The following is a 19,124-nucleotide window of genomic DNA, read 5'->3' as shown; positions in this document are numbered from 1 at the left end:
AAACTATTACTACAGACGCAGTTTAAGACTTTAAGTAATAAGAATAACTAAAAGCTGTATCAGGCAAAACAGAAAAGGACACAATGACTGACCAAAAAAAATCAAAATAGAAAGTCTAAAACGCGGCGTTTTATTTTATCACATTCACAGCCTCCCTCCGTCTCTTTCTCTGCCACGGTGACTCTCCCCTTCGTTGTCACTGTGAATTTTTTTTTTTTTTTTTGACATAAAAAGACAAGAACTGTGACTTCTTCTAGGGTTCAAAGGTTTTGATTTTCAGACGAAAGTACAATGTGACAGGGATTCTCTTGATCCTTAACCTTAACTATCTTTTATGCAATTTGGGTTTGGTTTAATATACAATTGATTCCCGGTTCAATGACTGGCTTTTATTAACCGGCTTAATTATTGAGGGTTGTATTTGATTGAGAGGGGGGACACTCTACATTATGTACGGCCTGCAGCCGAAGCTAATTCAAAAAAAAAAAAAAAAATCATTCTCGTTGAGACTCCACGAACCCAAGCTCTCTTCAAGGTGATCTCTCTCCCCTTTGATCATCTTCTAGTTTTGAGTATCACATATAATTTCTAGTTTGGGACTTATCTTTATCTTCTCTGGTCTCATACTTAATTAATCTGCAGCTTCCTGATTTGGTGATTGTTTTAAAACAATGCATTGTTCTCATACTCACTTCGCATCCTTCAAGCTTCCTCATTTCTTCGCGCCTAAGGTCTCTTCTCTCATTCTTCATCTATTTTGTGTGTGTGATTTAGTTGCCATTTAAGAAGAAAAATATTAAAACTTTGGCAAAAAAATTCAGAGTTTTATGGCGTCTTCACGGAGAGATTTTAGAGTGTTCGCAGTAGCAACCAGTGTGGAGGAGGCGTCTGCTAACATACAAGCAGCTCCAATCTCTTTACCTGAAGGCTCATGGAAACAGGTTTTGCTTTGGCATCATAACTTAGTAATCTTTATTTTTAATTAGTTGCTTCAAAAGTTTTGTAAAATAGAGAAATCTTTTTGTTGGGTTAGATAGCTGGTGGAGTTACAGCTGCTAAAGGGTTTAAAGCTGCTGGTATGTATGCTGGATTACGAGCTGCTGGAAAGAAACCTGATCTTGCTCTTGTAACTTGTGATGTTGAAGCTGTAGCTGCAGGTTCCAATGCTTAGCTTGTTTGGTTCTTAATATTGTGTGTGTGTGTGTGTGTGTGTGTGTGTGTGTGTGTGTGTATTCAGAGGCAAAATGTTTCTGACTTTGTTTTTTTTGGGGAATTTTGTTAGGGGTGTTTACTTTGAATGTGGTTGCTGCTGCTCCTGTAGTTTACTGCAAAAAGGTTCTTGAGACTTCCAAAACGGTAATCCTCTCCACCTTATCATTTCGATTTTAAGATCTCGAACCAAAGCAGTTTGTGATTTTGAGCTCTGAAATCAGTAAGGTTTGAAACTTTTCAGGCGCGTGCGGTGTTGATCAACGCTGGTCAAGCCAATGCAGCTACGGTAAGATGTTCTTAGATGTGATCCTATGATTTTTCAGTAAGTTGAGATTTAGGGTTATGGGTTTAGGAGTTCATTAATATGATTGTGAAGTAGCCTGAAATCGACATGGTTATTAGCTATGCATCACTCATTATTGTTATAGTTATTAAGGATTAAGATCATTCATTTTTTCAGGGTGATGCTGGTTACCAAGATATGTTAGACTGTGTTGGTTCTCTTGCGACGGTATGCCCTTGGTGTCTTTCATTCCCGAGTCTTGCGCAAACCTCATGTCGTTCAACATAGTTACCGTTTGTTTCTTTATTGCTGCAGCTACTTAAAGTGAATCCAGAGGAAGTGTTAATCGAGTCAACTGGGGTTATTGGTCAGAGGATTAAAAAGGTACAAGTTATTTCTCATTCCTTTTCCATGCAAGTGCTCCGATTAAGTTAGTTTACCCTTAATTATTTGCAGGAAGAGTCTCTCCAACATATTTCTCATTCTTTTTCTTTTGCAGAAAGAGCTTATCCAGTCACTTCCAACCCTAGTCAACTCCATATCAGACTCTGTTGAAGAGTATAACCTTCTTTTCTCAATCTTTCTCTTAGTTTGTAGATGGCACAATCTTCAAGTTCTTTAGTAGCCGTTGGACATAACCATATGAATTTGATATACAGGGCAGATTCTGCTGCTGTAGCAATCACAACAACGGATCTTGTAAGCAAGAGTGTTGCAGTTGAATCACAGGTAGGTTCAAGAAACACCTTTGTATCCTATTTCTGGCATTTGATGTATCTTACAAAACTTTGAAATTGCTCAGGTCGGTGGAACTACAATTAGAGTTGGGGGTATGGCAAAAGGCTCCGGGATGATCCATCCAAATATGGCTACTATGTTAGGTGTATGTCCTTTATTACTTTCTTCTTAGGCGTGTATCTGTTTGAACATACATTGTTTTAAACAATGCCAAATCGATATTTATCTTTCTCAGGTCATCACAACGGATGCGCTAGTTGAAAGTGATATCTGGAGAAAGATGGTAAAGGTTGCAGTAAACCGAAGCTTCAACCAGATCACTGTAGGTTACACAGTTTCAAACATTGTTGTAATTGGATGCATTTCATTTCCCAAGTCCTGATTAAATTTAACTCATGGTCTTATAGGTAGATGGCGACACGAGTACTAATGACACAGTCATTGCATTGGCGAGTGGACTATCTGGATCACCTTCTATATCTTCTTTGAATTCTAACGAAGCTGCACAGCTTCAGGCATGCCTTGATGCGGTATGTATGTTTTTTTTTGCTATCTTCGTAACAGTTGTTCATGAGCTGGACTTAACATGGATGATGGAACCCTAAAAAATGTATGTATGTATGTTTTTTTTGCTATCTTCATAACAGTTGCTGCGGTATGTAATGTTTTTCAGGTGATGCAAGGGCTCGCTAAATCAATAGCTTGGGATGGTGAAGGCGCAACATGTCTCATCGAGGTTCATAAAACAAAACTTCTTCTCCCAAACCTCTGATTTAACACAAACCTTAACACAAAAATCACCAGGTAACTGTAAAAGGAACAGAAACTGAAGCAGAGGCAGGGAAAATTGCACGCTCGGTGGCTTCCTCTTCACTGGTCAAAGTATGAGATCAGAAATAGACGTACATGAATAATCAAACTGAGCATTTCTTGCTTCTAAATTAATAGTAAACATCTATTGTTGCTGGTGTGACAGGCAGCTGTTTATGGGAGAGATCCAAACTGGGGACGGATAGCCGCAGCTGCTGGCTATGCCGGGGTTTCTTTCCAGATGGATAAGCTCAAGATATCGCTCGGCGAGTTCTCACTCATGGAGAGTGGTCAACCTCTTCCATTTGACAGGTTTATCTTACAATAGATTTGTCTCTCAATGGGAAAATGTAGTTAGATCATGTTCTTACACAAATGCATATAACAGGGATGGAGCCAGTAACTACCTCAAGAAAAAGGGCGAGGTTCATGGAACGGTTACGATCGATTTATCCGTAGGTAAGAGAGTGTTTTGACTAGCTTTATGAAATAAACCCTGTATTGTGGACCTGAGTGTGGTTTTGTCCGGTGAACAGGTGAAGGTGCAGCCATCGGAAAGGCTTGGGGGTGCGATCTTAGCTATGATTATGTCAAGATCAATGCTGAGTACACCTCATAGGACTGAGAGTGAGACCGAGAGACAGAGTTTCATGTACTGTTGTTGTGTTATTATCTCAATTTATAAACTGATTTTGCTTCAAATAAGACAGCAACGATTCAATAAACAAAGTTCATTTGAGTTCTTCACATAAAGTGAAACTTCAATAAAATTTTCACAATAGTGTTAACAATTTTTTCACACTATTTGTAAGAGATAATGCATGATCGAGAATGAAATTTGTATACAAGGTCATGGCGCATATATTATAATCAGTATCAGCTCTGCTTTTCTGCACTTCCTTCATCCGCTCCTGCACACTAGGATGGGGACGTACCGACTTACATATTTGCCGACAATTACTCCTACATCGAATAGGCCCGGCCATACTGCTGAGCTTTTTAGGCTTGTGTGTAATTATAAGAAAGCATTGATGAGTCTCGCATGCAAACAGGAAAGACTATAGGTGAAGTTTATTTTTGGGAAGACATATCAATACTATATACATTATACAACTTCTTTATAGTGTTGTCAACCTCTTCCGTTTGAAACTGTTAAATCTCAATAAGGAAAAAGAAGCAACAAAACTACAAGAATAGTGTTAGGGATGATCGATCATCTATTACACATAAGAAACTCACAGAGAAACTAAATCCAAAAAAGAATAAAGTAGAAGCAACAAACGATTTAGGGATCATCTATTACACACAAGGAAAGTTATGAAATTCAACAAGAAACAGACACAGAGATTTGATGATTATTAGACAAGAGGTGGCCAAGCTCATAGATGTGATGAAATTAGTAAGCCAATGCCATTCAAGAAGATGCTGCAACTAAAGGCATCTGAGTTACCCATTCAAATTTCTCGCAGCTGTGCTTGCGAGAAGTTTTCTTCTTGTCTTTGCTGCTGCCACCACGCGAGGAAGAGTTGTCTTTACCCTTCTGTCCTTTCTTTCCGGTCTTCCTATGGTTGTCTTTGCTCTTGGGTTTCTGCTGCTGTTTCTTGCTTCTTGTGTGGGAGGCTATCGAGGGAGGAGGATCATACACATCAGCCGCCCATGAAACACTCGTCTTCCTCAGTGACAAGCCATGCTTCTCTCGACTGCCTTTTATGGCTGGGATGAGAACAACTGGTGTCTGTTGCAATTCAAGAAACAGGTGAGAAACAACCAGCATAGAGCTGGGAATACGCAGCCTTGGCTTAAGAGATATAAAAAGGTTCTCACTAGGAAATCAATCTAACCGACAACAGCCATTTGCCAGGACTCTTAAACTCTTATTAAAATACAAACTACGGAACTCCAGAAACACTAATTCGATAGCCTAGGCAAAACAACTAGCTAGTGTGATCTTTGAAGCTCCAAAAACTGGTACCCAACTTGTTTTTAGATATATAGACCAGAAACAGCAAAATCTAAGAATAAAAAATAGATAGTTAACCAGAATCCTGACTTACAGTCGTAAGATTCTCATCCTTGTCTTCATCATCAGAAGAGTTGGGACTTAAAAGTGGATTTGATGGAATCCTTATATCATCAGTAGTTTCTTCATTCACAGTTTGGTGTATATAACCAGTTTCATCTCCTCCATCAGACTCCTGAGAATCTTCAGATCCAGTAAACGAAGTATGCTTGAAGCCTTTAGAACATTGTGTGGAACTCGAAGCCGAAATCTCAAAGCTTGCATCTTTGAAATCCAACTTACCACAAACAGAGCTCATATCCAACTAAAAAAGCTGAAGATAGTCACACAAACAAATTCAAAAGTTATCATTAGTAAATGAATGATCTTTAGAACACACAAAGGAAACAAAAGCATAAGATTAGTCACAGCACAAATTATTACAAACCAAATGCTCACACATATGAAATAAAGAGTCATTTCTTAAATCCCATTCACTCTACTTGCATAAATTTGAAACAAAAACCCCAAATTGAACAAAAAATTAAAGCTTGAGACAAAAAAAAAAAAAAAAAAAAAATTACCTTTTTGGGTTGCAAATGAAAACACCAGAGATGGATAAAAGATTGTGTATCCGAGCTAAGAAATCTCAAGAACGAGACGAGGACGAGAGAGAGAGGGAAAAGGGTAAAAAAGAAGAGAGCAGAGAGGGGAAGAAGGAATATGAAATGTTAACTAAGATTACCACGCCAATCACTCTTTTCAAAAGGTTTAGAACGATTAGAAGAACTCAAACCAGAATGATAAGGAGTCAACGAAGGAGTCAACGAAAGGAGAAGAAGAACAAGAAGTAGCTTTGAGGGCACCGAAGGCATTCTTTATCTTATGCTCTTCGAAACCCTAGCACCGCAAAAAAACCCTAGTTCTCCAATTTCGAAATCCAAAGAAAAAAATCTTCAGAGATCTCAGAAAACTTTTGATGCAGATAGAACAAAGGACAAAGATATACCGAAAAAAGCCTTAAAATCGGATCATGGAAAAAAAAAGTAAAACCAGAGAATTAAGGAGAAGAATTAATTATATCCACAACGAATCTCACGCGTGAGGAGGAAGATAATAATAAGGAAAAAGGCTAATTTGAGAAGATGAAGAAGAAGACGAACACAAAGGAAGGAAGGAGACGAAGAAAATGATTGATGTCGTTTTTAAAAACAAGAATATATCAACGGTGATAGATGTGGCGGCCTACCCTACAGATTGATTCATTACCGTACACGTATTCCTTTTATCTTTTTAAGACTTTTCTTTATTGGGCCTGGATACTTTTCTTTTTGGGTCTAATAACGGGCTAATAAACTGCTATTTAAGGAAATCAATTACACCCGAACAAAATCTACCTAAAAATTAGGTCGGTCTGTTGGTATTATAAACGTCATGATTCAACGACCTGTTGGTATAAATGACGATGTAACAAGTATGATGAGAATCAGCGATTAGTATTGTGAACATTGCGTAAGAAAATAGCGTTTGGTTTTATGACAATATTTGATATTCATCGTGCTCTCCAATTAGTGTTACCGTCCCCCGCTTAGAAAACTACTACATGCGGCCACTCTCTTCTCCTCATGTATCAAAGAATTGCAAACTGGAACATAACGGCTGCGAACTTTGAAATCCATTGTAACAGATTCCTTCCATGGCTCCATAACAAAGGGATTTCAGCATCGGTTTTATTTGTCATCCACATCTCTATTTTTAATGTTTGATAGGTCCGGTCGATCGATATAACACTGAGAGTTGTTCAATCATCACTACCAACGGATAGAACCATATATCTTACCAGAATTCAGAATTGGCACAAGGCATAACCATTTGAATGTTGGAAGACGCAAACAATTTAAATCCAAAACTGAGTAACAAATTTTGTTTCTCCATGTCTAAAGCAATATTGTAGTATGTATTTCCCTTCTAAAACTAAAACACACCCTGTTTTGGTTCTATGATGCAGTCGGGAGTGACATTATGATTTCAAACGCAGCAACATGGTCATGGTGGTTTGGTTCGTATACGACCCTAATACCTCCTGCTACGGCAAGATATGTTACTTTGATATAGTCTATCGTCATTGCTGTGGTGCATAACAACAAATCACTAGTCTATCGTCTATCCACCTTGGGGACTAAATAAGTAAATATCAATTTATTGAGAGGATGAAGAACCAAATAATCCATCAAATTTCGGAAATCGAGTCTAAACCAAACATTTAAACCGGAAAGTAACAGAAAACCCTAACTGGTGAATTTGGTAACCGCCTTGGTGCCTTCAGAAACAGCATGCTTAGGGAGTTCACCAGGCAAGACAAGTCTCACGGCGGTTTGAATCTCCCTCGAGGTAATCGTCGGCTTCTTGTTATACCTAGCGAGCTTAGACGATTCCTGAGCGAGTTTCTCGAAGATGTCGTTGATGAAACTGTTCATAATCCCCATGGCTTTCCCAGAGATCCCGATATCTGGATGGACTTGTTTCAGAACCTTGAAGATGTAGATCTTGTAAGTCTCCACGCTCTTCTTCGATTTCTTCTTCTTCTTCTCGCTTCCTCCTACTTCTTTGCTGATCTTCTTCTCCGCCTTTGGTAGTTGCTCCGCCGCCGGTGCTTTCCCGGCTGGTTTCTTCTCCGCTCCTTTCGGTGCCATCACAGATTATGAGATTAAAGTTCAGAGAGACGGCGTTGATGATGAATGATCTGAGAAGGCGTAATCAGATTTGTTGTTTATATAAGAGATACAATGTGATTGCTTTTTATTGGTTTCTGTGTTTTTACTAGGATTGATGACGTGGCGTAGATAAATAAACGGTTGAGATTACGTAGGAGGATCTCTTCCATCTGATCTGACGCATCGCTTCTTTTAATTGGGTTGGATCTGAAGTTTTTGCTTAAGGCCCATATACGCTGAGTCTAAAAACAATCGTTTTCAGATTAGCTAAAGAGTCAAGCCCAAGGCCCAGTATTAGTTGAGTGTTAACAAAACAACCAGTCGTCGTTTGCAGTAATGGAAAGCTACAACACTATACGGCAGCGTTTCAAAGGTAACCTTTAAATCAAGCTATCGCGAACAAGATCCAACGGTCTAGATCGATCCAACCAAAAAAAACGAGAAAAATAATCTATGAATCTCCGAGATAGATTGACCGGAATGCTGACGTACTCCTCAGGTACTCCGAGTAGATGATTCTGGTTTCTACTTTTTGAGATTCCTTCAGTCTTATAGAATCTATTGTATTAAGGCTTCTTAGAGCACCTCCGGTGGGGAGTGCTCAATGGGTTACTCTTCTATTTATGATCAAAAAAAAAAATTAAAAAACCCATAATATAGCTCAAAAATCCGAGAATCGCTTCTTCCGGAAGGAGTTGGAGCAACCCAGAGCAAATCATAAGCAACCCATACGTGTCAGGTTTAGATTGGTTGTAGGGTTTCTTTCCCGACCCTTTCTCTCTTTTCTCTCCCGATGGATTCGCCAATTCACCTCAAGTCCGGAAAACTCGTCAGCGGATGTTGCTTCTGATGGCCTAAGGCGGACGGCGAGGTCCACCGGCTAGCGATTAGGTTCGGATTCAACTTGAATTAAACTTTGATTAGTCTCTGTTCGGATTCAATCTAATGGGGGCAACTATTAGATTGTGTATCCATTGTCTCTTCTTTCGATCTCCCTTGCTCAAACTTTGTTTTCGTTGAGCTGTTGTTTCTATTCTTTTTTTTTTGTGTAGAAAGGAGATAAGAGAGCCAGACAGCCAGAAATGGTAGGCCACAAGGACAGATTTTTTGCTGTTATATTGTGTTACTGTTACTAAACAAGGCCTTGAAACTCTTGGCTAGAGAGTCCGCTTCCTACCAATTTGTTTTGGTAGCATTTGGTCTGACATTTATTTGAATGGAACCGGCAACGTACTTGGTGATTTTACTGATTAGAAATGGTTTCAAGTCTCTCTCTTTCAATGTTTCTTCTATGTAGCTTTAAGAATCTGTTTTGTCTTTTTATGGTTATGTTTTGAGGTTTTGTCTGAGAGTGAAGTCAGATTGCTTTGATTCTTCTATGTAGCTTTAAGAATCTGGCAAACATTTATTCATTGATCCTCTGTTTTGTCTTATTTCTTGGCGATGTTTTTGTGTTGATGTGAGAGTAATTTCAAATTGGTTTTATTCATATGTGTTGCGTTTTTGTGTTTGCTGTGTGAGAGTTTTAAAATCAAGTTGATTTGATTGTTTTGTATAGCTTTCAAGAATCTGAGACATTTCACATTCTAGTGGATCCTCTGTTTTCTCTGTTTCTTATGTTTTCGAAATTTGCAGGTTTTATGCTTCTGAAGTACTTCTTGCACTTGAGTTGCAGAGTTTCGTGAGTCCTACACTGATTCAATCAACTTCACAACCGTCTTGTCATATTGCTTCGTACTGTATCCAACATCCTTGCATAGATCCATCATGCAAACTACCTGTAGCATGTATCCTACCATCATGCTTTCAAGCCTCGTTTCCTCAACAACAAACCAAGAAAGGCGAAAACCGAAAAAGTCCGTTCAGATTCATTCCCAAAAGCCCGTTCAGATTCAATATAAGATTCATTAGTGCAAAATTATATATGAGCTTTAACACATGATGTTGTGTGTGGTTTGATGTGTAGCGGAGGATGAGTTTGACATCCATTGTGGCGGTCAAGTCTCCTACTTCATCTAGTGACGCTCCCATTAGGAGAACCATCTTGGCCATGGAAGCGACCTCATATACATTCAGAGGTTTCTTCCCTTTCAATGAGCTGCTTCATTCACTAATATTGTAATCTCTTTGTATTAGATGTCTTGATAAGGTTCATACTAACTAATATTGTAATCTCTTTGTATTGTAATCTCTTTACATACATTTTGATTCAATTAAAGGTTTACATACAATTAAGAAACTTGAAATTGTTTATAAATTTTGGATTATAATGATTAAGCAACTTTGATAGGGCTTCTCTAGTGGAAGGTGATTTTGTTTAAAGTTCTTAGTGGATTGCTTTGATTATTTTAATATTAATTATATGATTAGTTTAATTTTGAGTAATTTAGATGAGTTTCTGGAGTGGAGATGGTCTTAATGGTTTCAAGATTAGTTTGAACTTTGTCCTATGGGACAAGTTGTATGAGTTGTATTGGGGTTTGACAATATTAATATCAAGATATGGAACCTTGAGCTGGTGATGGATGACAAGAGAATGAAGCTGCAAATTTGGGATAATTCACAAAACAGGGGTTTGTTTCTGTTTCTGAGATATTCTCTGAGAGAAATCATCTTGTCTCCCTTTTGCTTTTTTTTTTTTTTAATTTTATTTTTCTGATGTAATGTGTGAATGTATTCTCCTTCTTTATTCATGGTGGGAATCTACAAATATCGCCTAAGTGGTTTAATCTTATTGCAACATACTTATGGGGAGAGCCATGGGGGCATTTTACAGATTAAATCATCTTTTCAGTAGTAAAATATTGTCTTTACTCTTAGATCACGTTTTTATTGAGTTTGATTTCTGTTATATATCTACTAACTATGATTAGACATCAGGAATCAGATCCCCTAACATAACATTTGAGCAAAGACAATGTCAACAAGATTCGAGTGGGAAACAAAGCTGGTTATGGATCACAAGCATAAGAGTATCTCTACCTTCTCCTTCCATGGTCTAGTATTTTAATTTCTCTTCCTTATTTTTCACGTGAGTTTTTAACCCGTCACTTCATTTGTCATTTCCATGATGTGCCAAATTTTCCAAGGGCCAAGTTCTTACTGATGAATATGGAATCAAGTCCTTTTTTAGACCCTATGTCATGGCTCAGGCTATTGTTATTGTCTTCAATATATACTAACGTTGATTTTTTTCATTGGCTGATGATTTATGGAGTTATAAAGTGCAACGATTAGTTTGAATGTTAAGGAACACAACATGAACATTGTTTTCCGTGACTTATATATATGTACGTTGAATGTAGTAAAATAACATATCCAACAGAAAGGTAAAATACTCTGTTTCCAAGGGTTAGTTGACATTTGAGCAAAGATTAGCCCATGCATTACCTTAAACCCTAATTCATTATAGACTCCAACATCAGTTACACGTACGATTGACAATCTATTTGTCGTCTGTGATGATTGTTTTGATCGTAACATATCTTCTGTCTTGAACTTTCTCCCAGCTACCCAAGATCAGGCTACCGGAGGAACATCCCCAAGCTACGCGAAAATCAGCATATTGCGGTTCTTAAAACGTGTAAAACGTAAGGTAACGAGAAGAAACAAAGGCATGCACCACCATTTGTTTCTTTGTTATCTGCAGCTCAATTGGTGATAGCTTGTCCTGTGGAAAGGTTGTTCAAGGGTGGAGATCAGGGTTCGAGGAACGTCTGGCGCACCAATAACCTATTGGTGGATTTAGATGAATAGTTCTATATCCACGGTGAGGGATTAGGATCGATGTCCTGCAGGGCCAGCTTGGGGTCCGTTGGAGCGGATGTCAATTGGTGACAGCTTGTCCTGTGGGAAAGTTGTTAAAGGGTGGAGACCAGGGTTCGAGGAACGCCTGGCGCACCAATAACCTACTGGTGGATTTGGATGAATAGTTCATATCCACAGTGAGGGGTTAGGATCGATGTCCTGCAAGGCCAGCTCGAGATCCATAAGGGCAAGCTAGTGGTGGGCTAGTAGGGTCACGGGAAGGGTTGTCATATTTTTAAACCATACCTAGCTAATGATTCAAAGACAATTATAAAAAGAAGAAAAAGAAAAAAAGAAGTTAGGATTGTTGAAACTTCTTTCGGTATGTGATTGGAAATTATGTCTTCAGATATGTAAAGGGTTCGCTTTTGCTTTTTTGCCACAATGGCGATGCCTATTGTCTGCTTTCTAGTTCGCATCAGATCAAGACTTATTTGGATCTTATAGTGTAACTTTCACTCCTAATTCTCCTTTATTTTTGTAGATATTAATAAAAGCAACCCAAATCCAAATGAGTAATTTGCTATCAAACAATATCCAATTTTGATTCTGTTTTATCAATTTAACATTCAACACGATTGGTTTCTATATTTTCAAAAACAAAAAAAAAAAGTTTAATGAGATATGCTTCATATGGATGAGCTTTTCTCATGATTGGGTGTCACAACATAATCTATGAAGAATCTGTTGTGTCATGATGAAAACTATAGCTAGTAATTATCTATTAGGAAAATGGGAATTATGGGGTTGAGAGTAGAGATAGGTCAAGGGGAAGTTAAATCTGATGAAGAACGCACCAAAGAAATAAAGCTGCAAGTGGGTGATAAGACTTGATGTCTGAGTCGACTTACACCATTTTAAACATTTGATACAGACACACTAACAAAGTAATTATGTTCCCACCAATCACCAACTACTTCACTTAGATCTGTTCTCCATAATCTTTACACATACCTTCTTCTTCAGTTTTTGCTCATCTTTTTTTAATTAGTAATTATTGCTCTTTTCTACCTACATTTTTTAAATTAGTAACTTCATTTTCTTCTTTTAGATTATAGTATTAACACTCACTAAGTACCAATTCTTATCTAAATAGTCTAACCCGTAATGCAAAGACATTTAAAGTCTAGAACTTAACTTTTTGGACGTTGGATTATGTGACTCTGCAGTGTGCATAAGCTTAATTCAAGCTCAAACATAGGTTTGTTATTAGAGATCAAAGAACTCTTCAATTCGAATTGTACTGATTGTTTATATTTGAATTTTAATACACTTTGCTTCTGATATATAAGAGGAAACCTGTTAAACAATTATCATCTCAATTACTTGTATCATATGTGAGATTCCTAACATTTTGTGGACCAACGACACAATGTTTATTTGTTAATTTACACTATGATAATGTAATGAGAAATAAGAAAAAGTAGTATATAAACCCCCCCTGGTTATGTTTCAAATTTCAACTAAACTACACAGAGTCGGATGAATTATTGTCGATTGATAACACTAAAAAAAATCATACCTAAAGAAAAGGCTAATTAAAAAACAGGTAAATGAAAAAGTTAAGGCTAATCGTTACAATCGCACTCGTGACCACAATTAGAGAGTATTATCTTATATTAATTTTATTAATTTTATATCGCACTCGTGACCACAATATTATTCCTTTTCGATTATAGTATTACATTAGGCACTTGTATATCATATAAAATTATGTAGATATTTAACACTGAGAGGAGAACTAGAGAACTATCGAAATAATGTTGGTTAGTTTTATGTTGTATCCATTAATGTTGGGAGACTGGGAGTAAGTGAACTATAATTACGTATCGTAAGATCGGAGATCTACAAGCAAATCCATCTTCAATTTTTCTAATGATTTTTATGAAAACGAATAATAATATTAATCCACTAGATAGATCGATGTTCATAAACGAAAGCACATTAAATCTCGTAATTGTTATATAACTTCTGATGAAAAGAAAGTATTAAAAGGAAAGACAATGCCCATATGTATTAAAATGAGGACCGCCCAAAGCATTAGCATACACAATAATGCGGGGAAAAGCATTACTAGGCAATAATGCGAGAGAAAGCATTACATAACAAGTTAAAAAAGAGAAAAAGGAGCAATTGAAAAAAAACTTGATCAGAAGAAGACGATCATTATCTTTCTTTTCGTAATTTGTTGTATCTTTGACCATATAATAAATTAATGGAGATCCCATTCTTCACCTTTTACTTTCGATGTTTACATCTTCAATTTGGAGCTTTCAAAAACAGCCTTATATATGCGGTTTCGTATCGTTTGCCCACATATATATCTAGGAGAGGATATTATAGGTCATCCAAAGGTTGACCCGCAAGAAAAAACGACAATTGTATAGACTCGTATATACAATCCTAAATTAAGACGTTTTATATAAAAATTTATGCAGATATCATTAAAGTTTTCTTTGGTTTAACATCACCTATTGCTTTTATTGTTAGTCGGAGGTTAAATTCATAATGTATCTTGTGTTCTCACGATCTCATATAAAACCAATATACAATAACCCTATGTATAGTATAGTGATATGCAATAGTCTTCTTATAAAACTTCTCTACGAACGTTTCAGCCTTCATAATTGTATAATGAAAGTGCCAAAAGATCTAATACAAAGAGAGTTTATATATGAAAATATAGTATCAAATGGTTAGAAAGGAGAGACGTTAATCAAAAATCATACCTTACCTTTAATAATAACGATCAAGAAAAAATTTCTTTTAAATCATTGCAATTTATTCATTCCCAATCTCTTATCCTTTTTTTATTTTAAAGATCGGTGCTCAAAAGGGAAAGAAGATGTATATTTAGAATCCCAGTTGTTATTTTGCACGTCTCTTATTGGTTCTGACAAAGTACGTAAACGTTAACGTTTAAGGATTTGCTTAAATTACAATCTTATGTGTATGTATAAGATTTTTTTTTTCATTATACATACATCATATACAGTATAAAAGGTTTATGCATGTATCTGTGACTTTGACTCAACTTTAAACCAAGCGAAGATAAGTAATATCGTTTCTTGACAGTTTTTTCTTTTCATGTTTCGTTTGGTTCAAAATTTTATTTTGATAAAAAAAATAATTACATATGTCTCTAGAGACACATGCATAGCCTTAGGATGTATAGTAATTAAACTAAATCATTTTTGTATCTTCTTGTTATTTCTCTATACTTGTATAATGTATATGAACATATATATATCAAATAATCATGTAATTTGAATTGAAAGGGATTTTTTTTTTAGGTTAATGGATAGTACTAAAGCTCCACCACATTTACATGTATAACAACAACAAAAAGTGAAAAGAAAATAATGTTACAAAAAAAAATCTCCAAAATTGCCTATCAATCAAAATTACTACATGCATGCGACACTTTAAATTGGTTAGTAACATTTTATCTACAAATCTAAAATTAGTACATGCGTCATCTAAAATTTCATCATCAAAATTATAATTTATTTTAGATCAATAACACTTACAACATTAATAGCGCATAAATTGAGCTCACTGCAGCTCACATAACAGCACGTACGTATTGTATAGAAACCTAAAAGATTATATATCATTATTCATTAGCCCACTGCAGCTTCTTGTCAACCAACTTTAAATTTGATATACGTCTTATATCGTGAATATTTCATATATACCTGCCAAGTGCAGAATAATGAATCAAAAACGCAAACGAACCGATCCTTCTTTACAAAAATAAAATAAAATTATATGTAAGAAAGTAATGAAAGCGATTCCACCAGAAACTAAGTGGCAAACTGGAAACAGTGCAAATGACCCAAAATATTGGCGATTATACGCACTTACATCAACAAATATTCCATGAACTAAAATAAATTAGAAAATAACTTAATAAAAAGCAAAAAAGCAAAAAAGCAAAAAAGAAAAAATGTAACCAATGATCATTCTACCCAACAGTGTCGGTATATTGTGACTCATTAATCATTTACTTAGTTTATACTTTATACAAGAAAGAGCTCGATCCATCAACACCTCTCCTGCTGGAGTTAGGCGATCGACCATTCATCTAATGATACATGGGAACATTAAAAAATTATGCTTAGGACATTTCTATGATTTATTTTGTACAACCGAGGAAAATAATGTATTAGAGTAAACGAATACATGACGTAGATACATGAGAGATTTTCACAAAAAATGACATTGTTTCAGCAATTTTGTTGGTTGACAAAATTGATAAATGCATCTTTTATGTGGATATACATTATGGTAATTGACATAAGTATCAATGTAACATATAGTTAAAAACGAACTGTATACTTCCACAACTAGAATGTTATGATCATCAAGAAAATGAATCAAATAAATGAGAGAATATATATTTGATACAGCTAGCGTGCAATCAAATTCGATCAAATATGCGAACGTACGTAAAGAACTATATTTAATTAGTTACAAGTCTTTGTATCTTTGTATGGTTTTAGTCGATAAGGCAGAGAAATACGTCCCGTAATTTAAGACTAAGGAATTGGACAAGTTGTCTGAAAATTTATAAGAAAGAAAAACAAAAATTTACGGACATACTTTTATAATAAAATATTTACACTAAACAAAGACGTATAGGTTTCCGTAGAGAAAAGAATGTTCACATCACATCCTTTATCTTTTGGCTCTATATAAAGAGAGATAACAAAGACAAAACATAACAACTCATTCTATAAAAAAGAAATTTCTCCATATATCTATATTGCTACTACTTTAAAATATAATCAAACTAGATTCTTGATCCTAAGTTATTAGGATGGAGGAAGTAAAGAAGAGGGATTGTATGGAGAAGGCAAGGCCATTCATTTCAATGGTAGTGTTACAAGTAGGACTAGCGGGAATGGATATTCTGTCAAAGGCTGTTCTAAACAAAGGCATGAGCAATTACGTCCTTGTTGTTTACCGTCATGCTGTTGCTACCATCGTTATGGCCCCCTTCGCCTTCTACTTCGACAAGTACGTACTATTCTCTATCTTCCCTTCTATTTATATCAACATAGTTCAATGTTTTGTTTGAACCGCTACATCAAAATATCATCTACACGAAGATTTCATTCTTTTTACGTTTGTGTTTATTTCGAAGAAAAAAAAAAGTAGAATTGTTGGGAATATAACAGAGTTTGCAGGATATATATCAAGTTTGATCAATATTAGGAACAGAGTTTGCAATACAAATCTTTTAGGCTACCTTCGTGTTTCTATGTGATGGTATATCTGTGATCATGAATATGATAGTATAGAAATGCAAACACAAACGCAAAGAAACTCTTGTGGTCATATTCCACTAAAGAAATTTTATATTAAATCATGTATACATATTTATTGTTGAGTTGTTTATGTCAAAAAAAAAATGTGGGTGGTGACTGGCGCGTGCATGGACGTTTGGTGTGTTGGAAGGATGAATGAAAGTAACAAAAAGAAAGAATGAGGCTTTTGACGTAATATATGATGATAAGAAATGGTCACTCGTATGTTAAAAGACAAAAGACTTGTAACCGTTTTATATTTGCTTTTCTGTGGCTTCTGTCATGATCATGCATTGAATGTGAGAGTCCTTACAATTTTTTAGTGTTTCTTTTTGCAAAAAGAGATATACTAATTCAACATCAAGTGCTTAATTTAAAAGTGTGTATGCTTTAGTAATTGTGAATTTGTAATCTAGTAATTTCTAGTCAGTCTATGAACCAAAATGAAATGATTTTAGGCTTATACATAGTTCATGTTCTAATCAATTTTCAGTTTTCTGATCAAATTTGATTTTAAATAAAAACAGGAAGGTGAGACCGAAGATGACACTGATGATATTCTTCAAGATATCACTCCTTGGTTTACTCGAGTAATATTTTATTTTTCTTCATTTCATTCTCTTTTTCTTTTTCTTAACTTGATCTAATAAACAATTTTGTAATAATATAGGCCAGTGATCGATCAGAACTTATACTATCTAGGGATGAAATACACGACGGCTACATTTGCAACCGCCATGTACAACGTCCTACCCGCAATCACTTTTGTCCTTGCCTATATATTCGGGCTCGAAAGAGTGAAGCTACGGTGCATCAGGAGCGCGGGTAAGGTGATTGGGACTTTGGCTACAGTTGGAGGAGCCATGATCATGACACTTGTTAAAGGCCCGGTTCTTGATCTCTTTTGGACCAAAGGAATATCTTCAAAAAATACAGATGGGACTGATATTCACAGCGCCATCAAAGGAGCAGTATTGGTCACAATTGGTTGTTTTAGCTATGCATGTTTCATGATTCTTCAAGTAAGCTAAATTCTCTCTACCTACAAAATAATACAGCTATGGGTTGATTTTGACAAATGAATCAATGTTTTCAACAGGCAGTTACACTGAGAACATACCCGGCTGAGCTTTCTCTCACAGCATGGATATGCCTAATGGGGACAATAGAAGGAACGGTCGTGGCATTAGTGATGGAGAAAGGAAATCCTAGTGCTTGGGCCATTGGTTGGGATACTAAACTTCTTACATCCACCTATAGTGTAAGATTCATCCATACATATCCCAATAAGCCAGTGGATTCATCACTAATTAATAAAATAAATCGTTGGATCTAAAATGTGTGTAGGGGATAGTATGCTCAGCATTGGCTTACTATGTTGGAGGAGTGGTGATGAAAACTAGAGGTCCTGTGTTTGTAACAGCTTTTAGTCCTCTATGTATGATCATAGTAGCGATTATGTCGACCATCATCTTTGCAGAGCAGATGTATCTTGGAAGGTAAGCGAATCACCAAATATGAAACATGAGCTTTAACTATCAAATTCAGAATGATTGTAATGAAAATATTTTGTTTCTTTGGCAGGGTTCTTGGTGCGGTGGTTATATGTGGAGGGCTATACCTTGTGATATGGGGCAAAGGTAAAGATTACAAATATCAAGCCACACTGCTAACAAATGATGCATCAACACAACCAAAGCTAGAACTAAGCGGAATTGGAAAGGATAATATAGATCATGAAGTCATTACAATCAGCAAGCAAGGAGAAAAGAGAACAACAATTTTAGATTCAGTCTAACTCAACAAGTATATCGACAAAAATGTTTTTCATGGAGGAGTCAGAACGTATCACAGAGATTTTCCACTAGTTTCCAATATGTATCAGAGAAACTGTAGAAAAAGAATTGCTAACTACCCATGGAGAGAAAAAAAAACTGTCCAAGTGGAATAGAGTGCAAAATTTATATATGATAAAACTATGGGATTCATGCAGTATACAATGAAATATGCTAATTGAATTACCAATACAGCAGAAAATTTATTGGCAATGAAGTTACAGTTCTCAATGAAAGTGAGCTTCTTTAACCTATCATTGAAAAAAATAGTAATGGAAAAATTCTACCACATCGAGACACGCTCATACAGACTTACCATGGTCTAAAGAAAAAAAAAAGATTGCATTGGGAGCTAAGAGTTTCCTAGATAGTGTCGTCTAAACCAGAGTTCGTCTATTACAAATTTAGAATATT

At 36.0% G+C, this 19,124-nt stretch overlaps 3 protein-coding genes, 1 long non-coding RNA gene and 1 pseudogene across 7 annotated transcripts; 3 read left to right on the top strand and 2 right to left on the bottom strand.

The window, feature by feature from the left end:
- The first annotated feature begins 171 nt into the window (after positions 1-171).
- Positions 172-3,834, top strand: LOC104782175 (arginine biosynthesis bifunctional protein ArgJ, chloroplastic). Of its 3 annotated transcripts, none has more exons than XM_010507036.3 (18): positions 172-535; positions 643-731; positions 822-941; positions 1,034-1,157; positions 1,283-1,356; positions 1,454-1,498; positions 1,673-1,723; positions 1,811-1,879; positions 1,995-2,053; positions 2,155-2,224; positions 2,298-2,378; positions 2,469-2,555; positions 2,641-2,763; positions 2,907-2,969; positions 3,038-3,115; positions 3,210-3,355; positions 3,432-3,502; positions 3,580-3,834. In XM_010507036.3, exons 2-18 carry the CDS (start codon positions 672-674, stop codon positions 3,660-3,662), a joined length of 1,404 nt encoding a protein of 467 aa, XP_010505338.1. In that variant the 5' UTR covers positions 172-535; positions 643-671; the 3' UTR covers positions 3,663-3,834. The 3 variants fall into 3 exon arrangements, 2 of the variants coding, with proteins under 2 accessions (XP_010505338.1, XP_087367812.1); XM_087511686.1 differs by having other exon boundaries at positions 396-535; positions 2,469-2,559; positions 2,645-2,763; XR_015597574.1 differs by lacking the exons at positions 2,907-2,969; positions 3,038-3,115; positions 3,210-3,355; positions 3,432-3,502; positions 3,580-3,834 and having other exon boundaries at positions 396-535; positions 2,298-2,376; positions 2,469-2,559; positions 2,645-2,763.
- A 279-nt stretch (positions 3,835-4,113) lies between these two features.
- Positions 4,114-6,301, bottom strand: LOC104782173 (uncharacterized). The gene is made up of 3 exons (XM_010507035.3): positions 5,627-6,301; positions 5,098-5,376; positions 4,114-4,778 (listed from the first exon to the last, which is right to left on the bottom strand). The coding sequence occupies exons 2-3, from the start codon at positions 5,359-5,361 to the stop codon at positions 4,458-4,460; spliced, it is 585 nt and encodes a 194-aa protein (XP_010505337.1). The 5' UTR covers positions 5,362-5,376; positions 5,627-6,301; the 3' UTR covers positions 4,114-4,457.
- Positions 6,302-7,226: 925 nt separating this feature from the next.
- LOC104782172 (histone H2B.4 pseudogene) lies at positions 7,227-7,828 on the bottom strand (annotated as a pseudogene). Its single transcript, XR_015597225.1, has one exon. The product of XR_015597225.1 is annotated as a histone H2B.4 pseudogene (transcript).
- A 274-nt stretch (positions 7,829-8,102) lies between these two features.
- LOC104782171 (uncharacterized) lies at positions 8,103-9,995 on the top strand. Its single transcript, XR_015597226.1, has 4 exons — positions 8,103-8,647; positions 8,809-8,841; positions 9,392-9,612; positions 9,723-9,995. It is a non-coding gene; the product is annotated as an uncharacterized LOC104782171 (long non-coding RNA).
- Positions 9,996-16,252: 6,257 nt separating this feature from the next.
- LOC104782170 (WAT1-related protein At2g37460) lies at positions 16,253-18,867 on the top strand. Its single transcript, XM_010507032.3, has 6 exons — positions 16,253-16,585; positions 17,403-17,465; positions 17,546-17,897; positions 17,975-18,136; positions 18,223-18,374; positions 18,460-18,867. Exons 1-6 carry the CDS (start codon positions 16,386-16,388, stop codon positions 18,671-18,673), a joined length of 1,143 nt encoding a protein of 380 aa, XP_010505334.2. The 5' UTR covers positions 16,253-16,385; the 3' UTR covers positions 18,674-18,867.
- Positions 18,868-19,124: the final 257 nt, after the last annotated feature.

Source organism: Camelina sativa, chromosome 4, assembly GCF_030686135.1.
Source record: "Camelina sativa cultivar CO46 ecotype springtype chromosome 4, ASM3068613v1".
Taxonomy (NCBI): Eukaryota; Viridiplantae; Streptophyta; class Magnoliopsida; order Brassicales; family Brassicaceae; genus Camelina; species Camelina sativa.
This window is presented reverse-complemented; position numbering and strand designations above follow the sequence as displayed.